This window comes from Rhincodon typus, chromosome 6 (genome assembly GCF_021869965.1).
Source record: "Rhincodon typus isolate 14 chromosome 6, sRhiTyp1.1, whole genome shotgun sequence".
Classification (NCBI taxonomy): Eukaryota; Metazoa; Chordata; class Chondrichthyes; order Orectolobiformes; family Rhincodontidae; genus Rhincodon; species Rhincodon typus.
Window position 1 is genome coordinate 47,585,547 of NC_063337.1, and position 22,424 is coordinate 47,607,970.

Here is a 22,424-nt window from a genome sequence, read left to right on the forward strand (position 1 = left end):
TCAAACATCTGAGCTCCTGATTTTTTTTGTGACACAACGTTTTCAAAACTTCCGTTCAGGACATCAGAAATTTTGTTTGTGAGAAAAGAATGGCATATGAAGATTCTTTTCTTGAAAACAGCGTGGACAATTAACATCAATTTGACAACCATCTTCTGCAATTGGACTGATGAGTTTACTTACCCAAATCCCGTTATAAATTTGGATTATATAAATGTCACTAGCATTCTGGAGCTTGGTACAGCTGGAGATTCAACATGCTACCAGTGCAAATGAGTAACATTTATTATCTATTAAACTATATAAAGAAGTGTGGTGATTTACTCCTCATTTTCATCAAATCTCTATCTCTACACACTATTCAGACATCCCTCCTACACCGCCTTTAAAAATCTCTATTTTCATAGGGATAATCTTTGGTGTGATTTCACTCACCCTCAAACACATGCAGAGTTCTTTTCAGGTTGTTGAGGTTAATTTTGGTCTAAACCCTGCCATTATTGGTTGTGTAGTCACAGTTTCCATCTCTTTTTTCCTTTATTCATTAACAGGATGAGGGTGTTGCTGTCAAGACAGTGCTTATTGCCCATGCCTAGTTGCACAGAGGGCAGTTCAGAGTCAACCACACATTGCTGTGGGTCTGGAATCCTACATGTGATCTAGGCCAGACCAGGTAAGGATGGCAGTTTCCTTCTCTAAAGGACATTAGTGAACCAGATGGGTTTTTCTGACAATTGACAGTGGATTCATGGTCTTCATTAGATTCTTTATTCCAGACTTCAAATTCCACCATCTGTTGTGGAGGGATTCAAACCTGGGTCCCCAGAATTGATATCTGCGTTTCTAGATTAACAGTCCAATGATAATACCACTAAGCCATTGCCTCTTGTGCATCAGGGAATATATTTTTAAATCAAGGTGCTCCAATTTCATTGAACAATGCTGGTTTCTGTCTGGACAAAGTATGATCTCAGTTGCTGATCACCTTGCAATCACTGCCAGTTCCTAATCCACACCATCTTTCCCCTTTCCAATGTGGCCAGGGTATGAGCCCTGTGTCTCTTATTATGATCCTTGTCTGTCTATACTGTTCTGCCTGGCCAGAATGTGTTAGTCTATTGTGATGCTTGGTGTTCGCATATGATAAAGTGAAGGAAGGCAGCATCTCAGCCAATCAAAAGTGAAAATAAGACAAAGTTGTTCTACAACAGTGTCAAGCAGGGCTAATTTAAAGCTTTCACATTTTCTTCAGAATGTCTTTAACGTTGCTTAGCCCCTCTTGGTTTCTCCTTTGGTCAGAGGGTAATTCAGCAAAATTATGACATGGACAAAGCATATTATGCTTCAAAGGACTGGAAACACTCATTGGTGAATTGTCTCACATGTTGTAGATCCATTGTTAGAGACGACAACTCAAGAATTCTGTGCATGAAATATATCCCCTTCAGAGTAGTTATAACTGCTTCAGAGGTGAGCTGATTTTTCTTCTGCACCTCAAGCCAATGGAAATAATAATATACAAGATTGAAAAATAGCATTCTCTTTACTTTGATAGGTCAATACTAAGGCTTTCTGCCAGCCTGACCAGGAAAAACAATGTAGAGGTTGTTCCTTGTGTTCCTTGTGGTGAAAGGCACAAGTGGCACAGTTGTAGATGATTAGGTGTGGAACAACACATCCATGCCGATGCAGTTACCCAAACTGAAGTAGTCCCATTTGCCTGTGTTTGGCCATATCCCTCTAAATCTTTCCTATTCATGTACCTGTCCAAATGTTGCACCTGTCTTTTAAATGTTGTAACTGTAACCACCTGTATCACTTTCTCTGGCAGTTCATTCCGCATAAGAACCATCTTCCGCATGAAAAAGTTGCCCCTCGGGCAGAGATGGCAAGATACATGGCCAGTGTCACCATACAGATTACTGCATCCTGGCCAGACCCTTGGAAATATCATCATGTTCCTGGCGAATCACTAGGGGGATGTCCAAAGGTACAGCCACATGGGATCATCAATCTCTCCTTGTAGACCACTAGGTCTTCAATGATGCTGATCTGGTGATGCTGTTCAAAGTACTGCTGCAGAATGAGGTTACTGGGAACATATGTAGGTAGTTAGAAGTTTGTACTACTCATTTTACGGAAATGGTCAGAATCTACTCATTATGCTATTTGCTTTGTGGACTAGGACCTTGGCTGTGGTTGCTATTGGCAGTACTTACTGTTCAACTATCTTGTTCAAATGTGTTAAATTCAACATAAATTCCAACAGATCCATTTGATTTGGGACCTGGTACAGCAGTAGATCATTACTTGCTCAGTTCTGCAACTGGAGAAACAATGCCTTGGTGAAGCATCCCTTAATCTCACTTCTTACTCTTTTTAGAAATGAGCATGGCACTTTTCTAGCTATAAACACTTTTTGCGTTTTGTCATATTACATTTCCAATTTTTGTCATATTGAATATTCTGTTTTTCCAGGCTTCTGAAGTATTTTGCAAATGGTTTTCTAAATTCATTAATTTGTTCCTCATTGTTGACTTCTTCCATTTTAAAGTTTCAGAATTATACAGGCTTAAGAATGAGCATTGCTAGGTCTGCAAAACATAGAGTTTCTAAGAGTTCTTTGACTTTGTACCTTAATGTTGCACCAAACTAACCTTTGACTTTGAGGTTGTTTTCTCATGGATCATGAAGTTTGATGATCAGAGGCTGTAGTCAATTTTGCAGCCGTTTAAGTCCATCAGATGGAACTGTATCTCTGGCTCCAGTATCTAATTTCAAGTCTGTGTAATGTTCATTCACTTCAATGTCACCACTCTAGTATTAGTTATAGATTCATAGTTACACAGCATGGAAACACACCCTTCAGTCCAACTAGTCCACACCTATGATGTTCCCAAACTAAACTAGTCCCACTTACTTGCATTTGGCCCATATCCCGCCAAACCTTTCCTATTCACTTAAATATCCAAATGTCTTTTAAATACTGTAACTGTACCTGCATCCACCACTTCCTCTGGAAGTTCATTCCACACATGAACAACTGTCTTTGTAAAAAGATTGTGCCCCTGTATCCTTTTTAAAACCTTTTCCTCTCATCTTGAAAATATGCCCCCTAGTTTTGAAATCCCCCACCCTCGGGAAAAGAGCCTTGCCATTCACTTCATCATGGCCCCTCATGATTGTATAAACCTCTATAAGGTCACCCCGAACATCCTATGTTCCAGTGAAAAAAGTCTCAGCCTATCCAGCCTATTTTTATAACTTAAACACTCCCTTCCTGGCAACATCCTGGTAAATCTGTTCTGATCCCTCTCCAATTTAATAATATCCTTCTTGTAACAGGGCAACCAGAACTAAACTCAGTACTTCAGAAGCGGCCTCACCAACATCCTATACAACTTCAACATGATATTCTAACTCCTGTACTCAAAGGTCTGAGCCATGAAAGCAAGTATGCTAAATGCCTTCTTAACCACCTATCTAGCTATGATGCAAATTTCAAAGAATTATGTAACTAAACCCCTAGGTTTCTCTGTTCCACAACTCTACCAAGGGCCCTACCATTAGTTGTATAAGTCCTACCTTTGGCATTTCCCAAAATGCAATACCTCACATTTATCCACATTAAACTCCATCTGCCACTCCTCAGTCCATTGACCAAATTGTTCAAGATCTCTTTGTACTCATAGATAACCTTCTTCACTGTCCACTATTCCATCAAATTTGGTATTATCCGCAAACTTACTAACCATGCCTCTTATATTCTCACCCAAATCGTCCATATAAATGGCAAACAAAAGTGAACCCAGTACCAATCCCTGTAGAACACCACTGGTCCTAGGCCTCCAGTCCAAAATACCAATCTCCACAATTTCCCCAGGAAAAGGGATACCTTGACAGTTTAGCGCCTGTGTTTCCTGCGTAGAGCTTCCTTTAAAGGTTCTCTTCCATGTGCTTTGTAAACAGAGGCTTCTTTGAGCAGCTGTTTCAAAACATCCGACTTTTCTGCACCTACTTGCTCAGTGGTTTGGGCAGGGCATTCTTCCCACCTGTCTGTTCCAATTGCATGACAGTCTTTGAAGTTCTGTATCTACAGCTGCTTTTTCTTGTCACTTAGTGCTACTTCTTCTAGCCTTCCCTTCATACCAACACCAACACTAGAGATATGAAAATTGGTAGTAGCTTCCAGGTGGTTTTGTTTTATTTGTTCATGGGATATGGGCATCAGCAGTCTTGTTAATTTTCTTCACTTCTGATGGACCTCCCAGATCTGTGAACCACAGTGATTTCTGCGAACAGATGCTGTGAACAGCGTCAACACGCCAATTGCTGCGCATGGATCCTTGGGCTCACACAGCTCAGAGGGAAACTTAATGACCAGCAACATTTATTACCCATTCCTTATTGCCCTTGATGAGTAGCTTGCTAGGGCCATTTCAGAGGACAGTTAAGAGTCAACCACATTGCTATAGGTCTGGAGTCACCTGACCAGGTGAGGGTGGCAGATTTCCTTCCCTGAAGGACATCCAAGAACCAGATGGTTTTTATGCCAATTAACAATGATTCTACAGTCACTATTTGGCTAGCTCCTAATTCAAGTTTAAATTTTCTACTGAATTCAAATTTCACCATCTGCCATGGTGGGATTTGAACCCATGACCCTGGAACATTAGCCTGGGGTCCTGGATTAATAGTCTAGTGACATAACCACTATGCCACCACTTTCCCAAGGCGTATAACAATAGTGCAAATGAGTAACGTTTATCGACCATTAAATATATACAGAATTGTGGTTTAGTAGGTATCTTCTTTAGTCAAATCTCGGAGCCATATGATCTTATGTTATTATGGTATGGCTTTGAATGGACATGCTCAGTAGATCATGTGAGAGCATTGATAAACATAACGCCTTACTTTACAGACAAAGGAATTTAAGAAATAAACAGGTTTTCAGAGCATGTGATATAAAAATTCCAAGACCTGAAGTGTAGATATAGACATAAGACTAGGTGAAATATTTATGTTATGTTTATGCAGACACTGTTCAACAGTCATTGAGGCACCTACTACAACTAAGGCAGCAGGCTTTTGGAAATACCACCATCTGCAAGTTCCTGTCAAAGCACAAACCACCCTAACTTAGAACAATATCATGGCTTCCTCAGTGTCGCTGGGCCAAAATCTTTAAGCTCTCCACCCTAACAGCATTGTGGGTGTATCTACACTGTACACATGGCAGAAATTCAAGGAAAAAACTCATCGCTACCTTCTTAAGGATAAGTATGGATAATTCAACAAATACTGGCCTTGTAGGTGACATTCACATCCCAAGAATTAATTATAATAATATGTTAGTTGATTAATAAATAACTTCATTATATGGATACGTATTGATCCTTTCGCTTATGTGCATGCATAAATATAAATAATCTAACTCACAGCACTTTGATAGTTTTCATTTGTTCTGCATAACCAGCCAATAGTCGCAGCCTAATTAGAATTATCAACTAAATTAGTCAAATTAAACTGATGCTTGGCCTCATTTTTGAGAACTGATTGAAGTTCTAGAATTTTCAGTCTATATCAAATAGGAAATGCAGACAGGAGGTTTATTGCAGAAATATTTCAAATGAGCTGCTTCCGTTTATGCATTATATGATTAAAGGAGTGGTATTCTTCAACTGCCATTGTTAACATTATAATAATTGTTTCAATTGTCTACAATTAAAATATCTTGGACTGAATTTCTATCGAGTTTAGAGGTGCATTTCAGTGTGCAACAGGCCATAATTTTTTGAAGAAATCTGATTTTCTTCTGTATTTTCAGCACATTAATTTCCTCTGGCTTTTTTGCAGATTGGGAATGTCAAATGTGACCAAACGTAAATCCACGTCAACTGCGGTCAGGTTTGCCATTTTAAATGGGAATGAAAATTGGATTTTCTCCTGCACATAATTTTTGTCTGGTGGTGAAAGGATTTGGAAGTGCATCAGGCTCACTCTAGTTTTCACACTTTGTGAGGAAAATAGAAAGCCTGCTGAGGGAACTGGAACATTCTGAAAGGTAAGCTTAAAGCGTTTTCACACCTTCAAATGTCATTTACACTTTATTTTACACTTCAAGCCAATACTGCTACTGTACATTGAGATACAAGCCTGTAGTATATATCTGGTATCCCTTAGGCTGCTTGCTCTCTATCACTACATAAGTCTCTTCAATTCCTTATGTCCTATAAATCACCTTAATTTATGTCTGTCCATAGTTGTAGGTTATTAGACACCACATAGCGAACTTTTTTTAAGACCTCTCTCTTCCCACACCCATTCTAGACTGCTGTCTTCTCTGTTACTTGTGTCAAAGCTATAGAGTCATGATGTGATGAAATTTATCACAAATTTCAGTGTATCAACAAAATTAGATACTGAATTACAACATGGTTGTGTTTTTAATGCAATGGTTCATCATAGGGATCTGGTCTTAAAAGAGAATTTTGCCCGACATTGAGCAACCTTTTGTGTTTGTCAACAGGATTTACAGTGTTTTACGAGTGGAAAAAATGATCAGAGAAAAATGTACATGTCTTGTCGCCTGTGCTGACATGCTTTCTACTGTGATAATAAATGGCTCTGGATAATATGAAAAATATCCTGGGATTGAAACTTGGGGGAAAAACATCCTTACTATCTGCTCTGTTATTACATCGATTGTACAATTGTATTTGTGAGTTCCAAGTACTAATGGGTTTCACAACATAGATGTTCCATCCATTTGACAACAGAGAACACGGTAGAAACTCTAATAACAGATAGCACCTCGCGTGCAGTTTCTAGTTTGGTCACACAAGTTAACTCGATTGCAAATATTACAAGAAATTATTTCACATGACAGAATGTATTTCTTTTCTCTCAGGTATCAATAAAATGGAGGCCATTATTTGATGGTGTAAGATTCAGCATATTTTCCCACAAGGAATGTAAAATATTTCTATCATATTGCATGGAATCTAAGACCTGTACATTGTGATTAGTGAGTTACTATGGAAGATAGATGGTGGACCATAGAGGTGGCATGAATGATTTTAGGGGTAGCATTGGTGATTTAAAGGGGATGGGACAGCCAAATGGTGGTTGGGATGACGGAGGTAAGGGGTTGAGTTATGGAGGGGCTTTAAACATTTTTGGGAGCTGGGATACAATGTCAAAAAACCGAGAGGCTTTCTAACTAGTCTGCATCCATACCCACGCTCCTCCTCCATTATATATCAACTCACAAACAGCACTATGATGCTGACTCCTGTGTAAGAAGACAAAAATGACATGTGAAGTCACAGGTTGGATGTACAACTTGTGAGTCATGTATCAGGTTACAGGTTAGGCTTTCTCAAGCCCAGAAGAAGATTTGGCCTGTTAGCTGTATTTTAAATGAACAAAGTAGGAATGTTACAAAAATAATTCAGATTAACCTTCATTTATTGATCCAATGAACATGTAAACACAGACTGCATGAATTCTTATTGATTATCCTTCATTTCAGTTACTATTTTAAATTTAGTCAAGGTTTTCAGACTGGAGTTGGTACATTCTCTTATACCTGAAGATAGTTCAATTTCCCAGGTAAGTTCTGGATGCACAACAGATCTGTAAGATGTGGTAATAACTAGTAGAGGATTTGGCTAAATTCGTTTATTTTTTTTTAGAAAGGATAAGGGGTAATTTTACTATATGCTTCATGCCAAATAATTATGTACTGTTTAACAATGCTGCTAAACCACATAAAACTAATGTGTTAAAAATTTACTAAGATAATGTGGTAGTGTTATAAATCTATTTGCCAATGCATTGAATATATCACAATGGAATTTTAATATCCCCTACATTATTGAAATGAAACTGAACATTTGACAAATACAGTGCAGCTTTAAAAATCCAAGCTGGTATACATTGAAAATGCTACAAAATGCAATATTTTTCTGATCAAGTGCTTCCTCAGTTTGATTCTTAAATTGTAAACAGAGTGAATGTGTGCTCCTTTTCATGCATTCAATGTTCTCAAAAAATTTTGTATTTCAGAAACAGTGCAGCTAATGTGAAATATGCATCAAAACAGCAACGAATTGCGCAGACATAATACTTACAGATTCTCGGGACAATGGGATAATACATTGACATATTGTAAAACAACTTGCCTGTTGCTAGAGTAACGAGTAATTTTTGAAAGTAATTTCAAACTCTTGGTATTCTTAAAATGTGTTTGCCAAAATTGGCTTCCTAATTTTCCATGTTACAACAGTGGCTATACTTCAGAAGAACATCATTGGCTTTGTACTGCTTTGGGTGCTCCTAAAATTATGAAAGCTGGTATACAAACAGAAGCTTTCTTTAAGTGTTAAACAAGACTGTTGGTCTCTTTTAAGAATTCTGACAAAAATTTTAACTGCAACTTTCGAGAGGTCTGAAGTTAAACACCTGAAGTATGTGTTCTACTTACATAGTTTCTCTTTAAATCTGTATGTTCATGGTCAATACCTAAAAAAGAAAAGAGAATAAATAAATAAAACAATCACAGAGCCATGATTTGCAAAGACAACCACTTATCACAATTCTTCCCTCCAGGAAGAGACACTAAACAAAAATGAAATAGAAAGGAAGAGGGGAAATGGTGTGAAATGAGGATGAGGTTCCAAAGCTTAAAATCATGAACAACTTGATTGTGATCCTCAAGCTACACCAGGAGACATGAAAAACAGGACATACCATTCTGGTTTGTTGCTTCTGCTGCTAAAACAAAGCAGTGTCGCTCTCAGCTGGAGGCCAAATCCAAATGAAATTTTATTTAGACTGCAACGCTGTGTGATTGTGTTTCATAAAAGCTGCTTGGATAGATGGGACGTGGTAGATACAGTGGATACATGCTTTGCATAAGAAAATACAGTAATAGATAACTCATCTGTTGATTGTACATCTGGGAATTGTGTGCTTCTATTGAAATAGCACAATTTTGAACAAGTATTGAATTATTAGCTGTATTCTGAAAACAATCATCACTGACAATAAAAAAAATACAATCAATACTGCGGTCTGTTAACCTGAACAGTGTAGTATTTTAATATGCCTTTCATTTCTCTGCTAGCATATTTGAACTGCACTAAAAACTGACCAGTGTTAAAGCAGGAATGTTCCTTCTATTTCTGAAAAACATATATTGCTACAAACATTACATTAGAATTAGAGCGTATTTTTCGCATATTATTCTAATTTCATTATAATAATGACAATGACTATTTTTTAAAAAAGCATTACATTTTATTGTCTGCATGCTATAGATATAAGAAAGGAAATTTAAACATTCTGTGCACAATTAATTTTTCCTCATTTTTGTAAAAGAAATATGTTTGCCCAAAATTACACTGTAAATAAATAAAGAACAGATCTTATTTGGATGTTTTGTTCTTTTCGTCCATCCTTTTATTTGTTTTGTCCCAACTCAGTCTCCCTCCTTTCAGTTAGCAACTCTTCTCAAACAATAAGGAAGAAGCCAAGCAACCTACTCTTAGACCTCTGCCAAAATTATTTTACAAGGAACGCCTTGGTCCCTCGCAGCCCTCTATCTTTCAGGAAGGAAAGACTTCAATTTGTAATTGACCAGTAATTGCTTTGAGGTGGTGAGTTAAGTGCAAAAAATAAGATAGAGTGTGGGAATTTGCACGATGTTCTCATACAATAGGTATCAGTGGTTGTACACCTGCTGCCAAGTCACATGTGTTGGGTTCAAACTCTATTCCAGGATTTATATATAATCTATGGTGACTACCTCAGTGCAGTACTGAGGGAGTGCTGCACTTTCAGGATGTCCATCTTTCAGATGGAATTTGAACTTCTAGTTCTATTTGGCTTCTTAAATAGATTAAAAAAAAAACCAATGCACTATTTAAGCAAGAGCATGTAGATTTTTCTGGTATCACAGCTGCCACTGTTTTTCGCTATCTCATTCTGCCCCCACTCTACATATTTGATCCCGTTCTACGCCAGCAGCACAATCTCCTTCAGGCCTAAAATCCCTCTGAATGCAACAGTTAAGTGATTCTGGCCAATTACAAACCTACCTGCCTCTTTTTAACACATTTTGATTAAGAACACCATCATCCACCACAGGTTTCATAGCAACTTCTCTCCTTCCATCTTTCCTTAAAAAAAATCCAAAATGGATCTGTTTGGCATACATTTCAGTCATTCTTTACTGTCTCTACAAACATTTATTTTTATTCTGCCTATTTGAGAAGCAACTTTGCATGTATGTTTAAATTTAAGGCATGTTATTGTTGCCATGTTGCATTTTCCTGTTTTCTACCATGGTTGAATTTTCCAGTTCTTGATTTGGTAAGGACAATGACGAGAAAGTTGGGGAAAATAAATGAAAAGTCAGAATCTCAACACTGAGTACAAAATTTCCAATTTTCCACTTTAGCTTAAAATGGCAACTTTGGAATCTATGTATTAAAAGTGGCAGCCACCATGCATTTGCTCATCATTATCAGTCCAACCTAATTTATACACTGCTTCACATCCTCAACACATTCACCAGCAAAGTAGACGGGACAAATTCCTGCCATGGATGTCAGAGCAGGTCCTTGGCAGCTCATTGACTGATTGTCCTGGTCATCATTCACTGTGTCTTCACCACTATGTTCTTTCATGCCCTATGGCACCATCCTCCTTGACCCTATACCCACAGAAATCTATAGCAACTACCCACCCGCCTCGCCACATCATCACCAACTCAAACACCACTTCAGCCCTTCGACACTTTCAAGCTCAGGGACACCTACAACTTACATGCTAGTGTCAAGTTGCTTTGCTCAAAGGACACACACAGGATGCAGCTTATGGCTCTTAGCTTACTTAGTGCTCACTTCTTTTGCACTTACTTAGAGGTTACCAATCTCTGTGGCTTGTTTTATATTTTAGCATAGAGAACTGGCAGGCAGCTTATCATGGTGGAGAGCACTGAACAGTCAAGCAGGTGGACATATCATTGTAAACCACTGGGTTACATCAATGTCACACTGCAAGCACACTGCCAGACACTGGGGAAGAGTTTGAAGCTTGTGCTTCAAGCAGTTGGCTATGTCTGAAAGTCAAAGGGGAGCAGTCCTTAGTATGATCAAGGGGTCTACAGTAGGTTGGGAGGGGGGTAGTACTGTACCAGTCAGTTTGGAGGCCTGTCTGATTCCATTTGTTCCTCCAGTATGGCACAGGAAGACATTAGATATGTGGGAAGTGGACGGAGGAGCAGTTAGTGGCGCAGGAACAAGAGAGGTGAAGAAGCCCCAGTGACTGAGCTGGTCATTTAGACAACAGGAAAGGTTAGTTGTTGGCAAGTATGAGGTGCTGACAGCACATGAGTAAACATAAGTATGCCATAGTGACAGCTTTATTCCAACAACTTTGGGGAGATGAGTGTGTAGTGGCACAGTTAGAGCGAGTGACAGCCCTGTGAAGATAAGGTGACATTTGCCCACATGGAGCATGCAGTTACCTTCTTCCTGCATTGCTGGGTATTCCCTTTAAAGCAGGACACAGCGCTGACCAGAGCCACTATCTGGAATCAGGCTCACTGTGACTGGTGAAGTGACCTCATTTGACACTCAGCCTGTAAATGGGCAGCCCTTCTCTTCACTGCCCTGTCTGTGAAGCGAGGAACCAATTTTGTTCTCTGGGCAATGTCCTCAGTGATAATTACAGCACACTATAAATGACTTGCAGCTCCTTTAGTTGTGTACAGTGGGCTTTAAAGATAGTGTCTGCAATGTGAATCCTGAAAGATCTCAGCTGTGGAGGGCAACTCCTGCTGCATGATTATCTGTGAAGGGTGCTGAAGACCTCAATGTAGAAGGTTGTGGTGAGAAAAATTATTGCATGCCACACTAGGCTAGGCACCATGATTTTCAGGCGACACAACACTTGAACAGAAAATGGGGAAGTTCAGCTCCAGGACTTCTTTTCAAATAGGAGAGGTGGCAGGATAGTAAGAGATGTGATTTTGCCACCAGCAGGGCATTGTGGCAATGTTTATGTTATCCCTTACAACATGAGAAACTCTAAGCTTGAATTTTGTGGTAATGAAGAATCCATCAGACATTTATTACAGCTGTGATTATGTATAAACATTATCAACAAAATCTTCCCAGGCATTGGCCAACATGGGCACAGGTAACTTGGGGAAATTGCATGTGACAGCTAACAACGAACTTCTCGATATTGTGCGCATTAAGTCCCATTTTCCAACCAAATGTTGAATGATGAGATACGTTTTTCACAAATTAGCACTGAGTGGAATATCGTATTATAGTCACAGAATTATACACCACAGAAACGGACCCTTTGGTCCAACTTGTCCATTCTGACCAGGTTGTCCAATCTGAACTAGTCCGATTTGCATTTGGCCCATATCCCTCTAAATGTTTCCGATCAACGTACCTGTCCAAATGTCTTTTAAATGTTGTAATTGTCCTCGCCTCTACCAATTCCTCTGGCAGCGTGCTACATACATGCCTATATGAAAAAGTTGTCCCTCTGCTCCCTTTAAAATCTTTCCCCTCTTACCTTAAACCTACACCCTCTAGTTATGGACTCCCTACCCTGGGAAAAAGACATTGTCTATTCACCTTATCTATGCCTCTTATGATTTTATAAACCTCTAATCTCACCTCATCAATGTGCAGTTTCCATTCTCAGACCTGCCAGATCGAAACTAGGCTGCAACATTTTCTGCCATGAAAGTCAGAGCAGTTACCCGACGACTCCAGCGCGCTTCCGTCACCTCCTGACCTCCATCTTGAACACCAGACCCCAGCATCTCAGAGCACATTTCATGGGCAGTGACGGTACACAACCCTCAACAATGAATGTTGGCATCAGATACATTCCAGCCTCACCACACCCATCTCTAATTCACTTACAATACAGTTCGACAGTAAACTTTGGTGCACACTGGCAATGCTGATACTCGGTCATTTTGTGTTCAGGGACAGACAACCAGCTCATGGATTGGATCAGATGTGTTCTCTTAACACTCATTTACTTTGTACCTATTTGAATGCTCACAGTATCTCTGCTTTGCCTCCTCAGCCAGATCTTCAAGGCTTGCAGTCCTTCTGTATTGACTTACCTATTAACACGGGCACAAAGCCAATCAACTTGACATAGTTGTCAGCAATTATCAGTTGAGGGGTGGACATGTTGCTGTGTGGCACAATGCTATGTCAATTTCACAACCACACCATGTGCCAGCAAACTTATGTGGCAAATGCAAGGCATGTGCTTTAACCAAATGGTTCTGTCTCAATTTCGAGGGGAGTCGTTCTCATGTCAAGTGAGGGAGCTGTCATCAGTCAGGGGGTCCCAGTAAAGAAATCCAGGGCATTGTCCCATCTCAGTCAAGGGACTTGGACGGGGGCTGGGCTGGTGTGTGTGTGTGTTTATGTGTGCGTATCACCACAGCCCAGGAGTGTGCTATGGTTAATCCTACAGGTCCAGTGCAAACAGTAAAGGAAATTTGGTCAGGGGCTGCACACAGATCAGTCAGAGGATAGTTCATTCATCAGTGGCAGCTGTCTGTCCAAGTTGGTTAGGAGCAGGTACAATCATCCCTGGGGATGGGTCAATGAAAGGTGGGGGGTGTGGCATTATCAGGGGCAAACGATGTGGTAATGGAGTCAGAGAAGTCAATTCTGGGAACTGGATGCAGCATGCTGGGATGCAGAGGAGAGAAGAATGGTGAATGGAGGAAAGTCAATATATAAAGAGGGCGACAGTGCAATGGAGGACATGGGATACTGCAGGTGAAGGCTCATTGACGGTCACCACCACAGAGGCTTTGATGGGAGACAGAGCTATATGATGGTGGGCATTACTAAACTGTAAGGCTGGGGCTCATGAGGTAACATTGGCAGCTGAAAATGTAAGCCCATTTAACAGTTGGGACATGCAACTGCTCAGTGCTAAGGGGCTGACCAGGAAATGCCAGGAATTATGGAACTCGGAGGTTCAGGAAGGCTCCTTGGATACCAGGCTGAGCCTGCCACCCACTGCGCCAAGCCTGACCTGCTTTGTCCCCCATACTCATGCAACTTGTAAATATGCCCTACAAAAGGAAAATCACTGAGACTGTACCCAGAGTGGGCAGAATCTGTGTTTTGTTTTGTTTTGTTTTCTGTCCACAGTGCTGACTCCACTGAACAGTGTGAGGCCCCTTCAATTGGTATTAACCAGGCTCTTTCACAGTACAGGTTGAAGTCATTTGTAATCATAGCATTGTGCACGTGAAATGCATGTGCCCACTGCAGATTGGCGAGGGTCATCGCCTTGAAGCTAAATTAATCAGAGCTGACCAAAGAAGTGGAACCCGCAGGCCACAATTTACAAAAGTAATCCAAAACCTCACAGGCTGCACAAGGGCATGGAATGGATTCCTTCTCGCCTTGAACTGTGAGTATTCTCCGATGTGCTCATATAAGCAATGCTGCCTTTCATGGAACATCTGGGACTGAGAGGCCAAGGTCGCAAATCTCATACAGCATTTACACTCTTCTGTTATCATACTGTGACATGACTGCTGATAAATTCATCAGTATAAGGTCCCCATTAAACATTCGCATGTAGAGGTATTTCATAGCCTTCCTTGTCAGTTTGCTCCATGTCCCATTGTCATCTAAAGGTTCATCGCAAGTGTGTCGGATGGATCCAGCCACAGCAGAAGTTATTATCGCTGTTGCTGTAGTTGAGCGAAGGCGCCGAGAAATGGAGCAGGAACAGATTTGCCAGTAAACACACGAACAGCAGGACCTACAGCGAGTGCTGAACAGCCTCCACATGATGAAGTTGCAGCTGTCAGTCCCATCAGGAGGTACAACAGAGTCGATTAACCTCAATACTACTTCCTCCAGATGAGACAAACACAGTGCTGGGACAGACTGAGGATGTTCTGGTGGAGCATGTGACCTGAAAGGGGGCGCAGTGAGGGTGGTCATCCCAGTCAAAGCGGCAGCTGCACTAATGATTTATGCAACTGGTTGTTTCCAATAATTCACTGGGGATCTGTATGAAATTTCTCAATCCTCAAATATATCAAGCCATTACTAAAGTCTTTTTTTCTCCTCCCCTGTGTGGAAACAGGCCATTCAACCCAACAAGTCCACACCGACTCTGCAAACAGCATCACATCCAGACTCACCCCGTACCCTATCCCTGTAACCCTGCGTTTCCCACAGGGAAATTTGTGCCAGATCACATCGTTCATCTTGCTTCCCAGTGACAAGGTCAGTTCTGCAGTCCAGGCAGTAGGCTTTGCCCATAATAGGTGGCTTTGCCCAGGGGCTAGACACTATCAACTGTACACATGTTACATCGAGAGTGCCATATCACAACATGGCTGACTTCTTCCACAGAAAAGTGATCCATTATATCGATGTACAAGTCACTAGTGACCATCGATTCCACTTCTTAAAAGTGTAAGCCAGTAGCCTGGGGGCTGCCATGATGCCTTCCTTGAGAACTTACATGAATCCATTGTCCAATCCCCTGACAGAGGCAGAGTGTAGATACATTGCTGTCAGTTCTTCAATCAGGGCCATGGTGGAACTTGCATTAGGCCTCCTGAAGATGAGGTTATGATGCTTGGATTGGTCCAGGGGGAGCCTTGCAGTACACTTTGGACAGACGATAAGGCATAATCCTAGCATGCTACACTCTGCACAACTGGAGCAGGCAAAGAGGGGATGACATGGACTCAGAAGAGGTGAGAGAGGGGCACCGGTCTTCTGAGCAGGAAAATGAGACATTAAGCAGGAGGAAAATTATCCTCACTGTGACAAAGCACAGCAGTGCTGGGTACTTCAGGCCAGAAAGGTCTTAAGGGAAGTCCAGTTCCAATGGATGAGAGCTGGGCACAGTGGTCATTTATTGACTATAAAAACTTTTTTAAAAATCCATTCAGAGGATGAAGGCATTACCAGCCACACCAGCATGTATTGCGCATCCCAGAGGGCGGTTAAGAATCAACCACGTTGTCCGTGGGTCTGGAATCACATGTAGGACAGACCAGGTAAGGATGCCAGCTTCCTTTCCTAGAGGGCATTAGTGAACCAAGAGGGTTTTTTTCCTCAACAATCAACAATAGTTTCATGGTCATCATTAGACACTTAATTCCAGATTTTTATTTAATTCAAATTCCACCATCTGCCGCGGTGGGGTTCGAACTGGGGTCTCTGGATTTACAGCCCAGTGATAATTCCAATAGGCTACCACCTCTCTGGCAGTAGTAAGTGCTTCTGCCTGTGACAAGTGAGAGAAGGCGAGTGGAACACCATAGGGGTGTCATATACAGGTAATGAGAAACCTATTTGGGCCCCGTGCAAAAGAATGCTCCATAACACTCACCAACACTGACACTTCGCTGATTTCTGGTAAGATTTAGCTCTACAATTCTCACAACTAGGGCCAATATTCATCTAATATTTTACAACAGGGGAACATGTTTCCAGTAGCGTGTCATGCTACAACTGATCTTCTGTGAGATGAGGCCTTTATATTCTCAGGTCACATGCTAAGAAACATTGATATCTGGAGCAATTCTCTGTAAGGTATACTGACATTAGGACATGCCACAACAGTGAGTTAGTTCAGCAATGTTTCAGGACAGAAAACAGGTTTGTATCCCTAACACTAAAAATAATAAAAAAGATCTCATCAAGTTGCTTTCTTTAGTGATGGTCTTTCAGTCAGTAAAAGATCAATTGCAGGCCATTCCCGGCCTGATACTGCTAGGATAATGGTACAGCACTTAATCCTGGTTCAATACAATGTTCAAAACAACAGAGTGGTTAATGCTATTGACAGTACATTTTGTTCATACGTAGACAGACTCACAATAAGGAAATATTATGTGTTTATTCTGCTGAATTGCAGTAACATTTAAATATATCTGAATGCAGCATATCAAGGCACCAGAGCAAGGACAACAGAGCAGATCATTTATGAAATGTAAAATCTAAGTTGTTTTATATTATATTACTTTTAATGAATGCACGAATAGACCAGAGAATGTACATATACTTTTTCCCAGCATCATTGCTAAAGTACATGAAGTCGCCAGAAAATTGCTGAATTCTGACCCTCAACTTTAAGTGGGGCATTGAAAGTGCAGGATAAAAATTAGGGAGCCAGTTATGTCAGTTTACCTTGAGATGGAATGATCCCCTGACTGTCTCCTGCAAAGTCAATGTTGCCAAAGGGGTTTGGGACTTCCCACCAACAGTTCTCCTGGTTTCCTAACAGACGTGGTTTAGAGTCATACAGATGTACTGCATGGAAACAATCCCTTCAGTCCAACTCCTCCATACCGATCAGATGCCCTAAATTAATCCAGTCCCATTTGCCAGCATTTGGCCCATATCCCTCTAAACCCTTCCCTTTCCTGTACCCATCCAGATGCCTTTTCAATGCTTTATAATTGTACCAGCCTCTACCACTTCCTCTGGCAACTCATTCCAGAGTTTAATATTGAAAAGTTGCAGAGTTGGGGGAAGATCCAGGCAAAAAAAAAGGCTCCCTCTCGCTCTCCCCCAAAGAGAAGTTAGTGATTTTTAATGGGCAACATTTTTGCATTAGGCTCACAAGGCATGTGGGAAATGGATGTGCATGTGGCAACCCATGTACATATTCTCATCAGGCAGGCTTTCTAATTGCATTTGGTGGGTGGGTTTTGGAGGAGAGATCCATTATGGTATTTTATGCAAATAAATTACCCTCTTTCTGCCTCTGGAACTCAAGTGGTGGATATCACTGGAACTGCAATCTGCAGATTTTCTACGGAATTTCTTTTAAACTAAAATGCAGTGTAAACTCTTTGTTTTTGCAAGTCACAGGACAAATTCAAAACGCAAATATATTAAGGTTCTGCAGTGCAGCAGGAATTTGTCTTCAATGTGTTTTCTTCAGTAAACTTAGCTTTGGGGGGAAAAAAGCAAGTTAAAATATATTCACCAGGCAATAATATGTTTTCGGGAGAAAATGTATTTATCCTAGTGTTTTAATTTGGTGACTTTTCCCACATGAATAACTGCAACAGCCAACTTCCCCTCATTTCCCATTCCTGTTAACGTAAAGAAAAATACCACACAATTTTTTGCATCACTGCATTCCATTTTCAGGGAGGGAAAGGATTCAAGAATTGTATTATTTAAGATATGTCCATATTTAAAAGAGTTTTGAATATTTTACAACTGCTAAAGAATAAGAATAAATTGATATCAGGAACTACCCTGTATGTAGAATTTTCAATAAAGGAAAAATTATGTAAATTATGATAATGCTGTCAACAGCGTGTTCTTGTAATTGTTTCCTATTCCACATTAAAAGCCTCAATAATGTTTATAAAATGTTGTGGAATCCCGGTAGGTTTCCTATTTAGCAAGCCATGTATGACAAATCACACTGTAATGTACTATGTTCTTAATCTTTAATTAGAATGTGAAAATCTGCTACTGAATGCAGTTAACTTTGACACATTAAATCTTCTGGTTAAACTGTCTTACAGGAAGTGCATGGATGAAACATTGTAACAATCTACTGCCTTCCCTCCATTCACCCAGACAGTCTGGGAAGGATGATAACATCTTGTAATACCTGTTCGGCACTAATTAATCGCTGTGGTATTTAGGACCATTCAAGTAGACAAATATGACAGAGACAGGGACAATTAGGAACCTTGTTCAAGCTACATTAACTTTTCTAGTTATTACAACAGAGCAACTAAACTTTGCTTGTAAAAGCTACAGTGGGATTGTTATACATTAGTCATGCAATTAAAGAAAGTGGTGTTTACTATAATTCGGGATAAAAATATCTACAGTATCCCAGGCTGACAAATAGGGCTGGGCCAATCAATTTAAGTCTTGTCAGTGACACAAAACTATGCTGAAGTTTGAATCAACCACACTTCTGGTCTCAGGAATGGATATTTCTTTCTGTATTAATTCATTAAAATATATTCTAGCGCTTCGTAGTTCTGTGATTTAAAATTAGATTAAAATAACAAAAGGAGAAATATAATCTCTTCTTAATAGCTGAAAACAGCATCCAGAAACAGCATTACTGGAAAAAATAGTCTACCCAATATTGGGCTCAAGAGGATATGCCTGATGATGGAAGACCGGAACTCAGCTTTTTGTTTGGGTCAGTAGGTCCGTTTGGGAAATGAATGGTTAATCTGACTCATTGGTACGACCTCGAAAGGTAAACTTGTTACCTTCACTGAGATTTCTCTTACACAGCTCCTGAAATTCTGAAAAGCCAGAATCCCAATGAATAAGGTGGTCTTGGTGAAACATGGCTTTAGATTTTTTTTTTTGAAAGGTTACTGCCAATCTCTGATTCCTTTTGAAAGATAGTGGTTAGCCACCTTCTTGAACTGCTGTGGTCCGCAGGCTGTGTTATACCCACAGAGCTATTAGTTGTTTAAACTATAGCTCTTTACACCACTAAGGGCCCTCAAGCATCAGCACATGCCAACCTGAATTGAAGAGCCATGTGATGTGACCCGAGAGAGGTGGTGTATACTCTTCACACTGGAAACTGCAGTTACATGGATTTCTTAGCATTCTATTTTACAGACTCTTAAGCATAGTTTTGTGTGCCCAGACACCTAGTGAGGAACAAAATCATCAGCAATAAATTTACATCTTCTGCAGAGAACAGGTTAATATGATAGTTTGGAATTTAATTACCTTATTTTATCTGATTCTAACCAATTATTACTAAAATAATTTGCATAAGCACAAAAGGGGGTATTCTGTGTTTCATAACATAAATTGGGAGCAGGTTTTGGGAAATTAGGAAACAGATGCTGATTTTCAATCAGGTAAACCTTCCCTTAATATCCCAAACACATTATCTGCTATTTTTTGCCTGGATTTTAACCGCATAAAGTTCACATCTCAGTGTCAAAGTAGGGTAGGGGTGCTCTGATAAATATAAAACCATGTAACAAAAATAACGCTCGAGTTTTGTTTGTTGCACCTGAAGTGCCACCGACATTTCTAATTACCCAAAAGAATCAACAGAGAGTTGTTCTCAAATAATTTTTAAAATAAGATTAGTTATTTCTAATAATATTAAGCCTGTTGTTCTCATTTAATATACTCTGAAAATGCAAGTTATTGTCAGTGTTGGAGTGAAAACGCAGCTAATGCACACTGTGAGCAGCAATGGAGACTCCAAGTATAACCAACATCACTACAATGTCAGGTCAGTACTTCTCCTGAAGATGGTAGTGGAGTCTTTTATACCATTTCAATACGAACCTGTCATATAGCTACAGAATTAGACTTGCCAGGCAACATTCATTAAATGGAAAGCCTGCCTTATTGTTGAATATTAAATAGATTGTATTTAGACAATACCCTCACCTAGTCTATTTTTATATGATGTAGTTGTCACCTTATTTTTTCAACATCAAATTTTCTGAACGGGAGTCAAAAACAGTAAATGAAATTTTCTGCAAGCAAACACGTTAAAAATAAAACAAAATGCCTTTAATCGGAATACTTTAGAAAGTTATTTTGTAAGGAACAAATACACTCATTTCACATCGCTTGAATTGTACTGCACTGGCATCATAGAAAGAATCTCAGAATGCTTCACAGAAGAGTGACAAAAGGCAGCACTGAATCAGAGGAGAGATTGCAAGGATTGGGGTCAAAACTTGGTTATGTCAGTAGGGTTTTGGGGGAGATGGTTTAAAAGAGGAAAGTGGGGTGATGAACAGTGGAATAGTGAAGGGGTTTTAAGCAGATGAATCTAGAGACAGGGACCTAGGTGACTTAAAGCACTGTCACCATTGCAGATAAAGAGGGCTTAAATGCTAGCATTTTCATCACCGAGTCAGGAGGTCATGAGTTCAAGTACCACTCCAGAGTTTTCAGCAACAAAATTTAGGCAGACACTCCAGGGCAGTACAGAGGGACTGCTGCATTGTCAGAGCAACTGACTTTCTGATGAAACATTAATTCAATTCAGACATAAAGGATTCTCTGCCACTATCTTGAAGAAGAACTTTGGACTTATGCCTGGTGTCCTGGCTAATGGTTATCCCTCAAACAACATTACTATAAACAGATTAGGTGGTCATTATCGCATTGTTATTTATGGGAGAATGTTGTGCACAAATTAGATGTTGCATTTCCTCCATAATAAGTCACTTGTCTTGAAAAAATATTTCATGGTTCTAAATTAGTTACCTTGGCCCATTGCAACAGCAATATATAAATGCAAGTTTGTCTTTCCTTCTAAAAGCACAAAGTCTGAGGAAAGCAGCATTCAGGGAGGAGGGGTTGTGTGGCTGAGGCGATGCAGTGGAAAGGGGCTCAATTTTCAATCCAGAGTCAGCAAACTTATGGCCAGAGCACTGGCAGGTCCTGATCCTGCATTGCTAATGCAATGTTATTTTTAAATGCCAATCTTGTTTGGTGCCCAGTTCGTGGTGCTGAGCACTGCAGAAGTGTTAACCTCAAAGGCAGATGGAAGCCAAGGTTATGCATGTTTGCCTTGCTAAATACATAAGGTAGGCCAACAGCTTCATGGTAGAGACAAGTGATCAAATGGTTAATGAAAAGACTTTGTGAGAGTAAAAATTTGGTAAAATAATTTTGCAGCACAAACATGCCTGCTGTGTTGCACCAGACATTAATGTGTACCAGATTGTTTGGTTTTGAAAATTGCTGTCTGTCTCTCTCCAGCTACTAACAAGTTCAAGGACCTTAATGGGCAGCAAACTGGAGTTGAGCAAATTGTTAGCCCCTCATCTGAATACTTGCCTTTAAACTAGCACTACTGTCCCAGAGGAGTGGGAACACTAACATTCTATCTTGGAGCAATATTTTCAAAGGTGGCCACACCCTATCTTACCTTCATGAACTGCTGAAAAGCAAGTGCAGGGTAGCTGAGGCCACAGAGATATTTTAATAGCTGGAGCATTTTTAATTTGCAGCTTTGATGAACTACAGGCCAAAACAAGTGAAGGATTAGGGTGTTAGGTGAGTAGAACTCATAACAGAGCAAGAACACTTTGGATGAGCTGACATTTATTGATTTGGAGAGCAGAATTCTGTAGTTTGGATAATCATTCAGTCAGCGACAGAGGCATGGATGAGGATTTCAGCACCAGATTGGTAATGGATAGGACGGAGGCAGGTAATGTTAGAGATGCAAATGGGCTGATTTTAAGACAAATAACTTATTGGGTCAGAAATTCAACTCAGATTGTGATCATCTTTGTTTTAACTATGGGGGTTAGGGAAGGGGCAATGGTTTCCTTGGCAAGAGTACAGATTTTACGATAGAAGTTGAGTATCATGGTTTAAATA

At 40.1% G+C, this 22,424-nt stretch overlaps 1 protein-coding gene across 1 annotated transcript in view; it reads right to left on the bottom strand.

The window, feature by feature from the left end:
- The window catches only part of LOC109933936 (PC3-like endoprotease variant B), a 746,762-nt gene that overhangs the window by 310,320 nt on the left and 414,018 nt on the right, over positions 1-22,424 (bottom strand). The window contains exon 7 of the mRNA XM_048598131.1: positions 8,492-8,529. Within this exon, the coding sequence (XP_048454088.1) occupies positions 8,492-8,529 (38 nt within the window). The remainder of the gene's footprint in view (positions 1-8,491; positions 8,530-22,424) is intronic.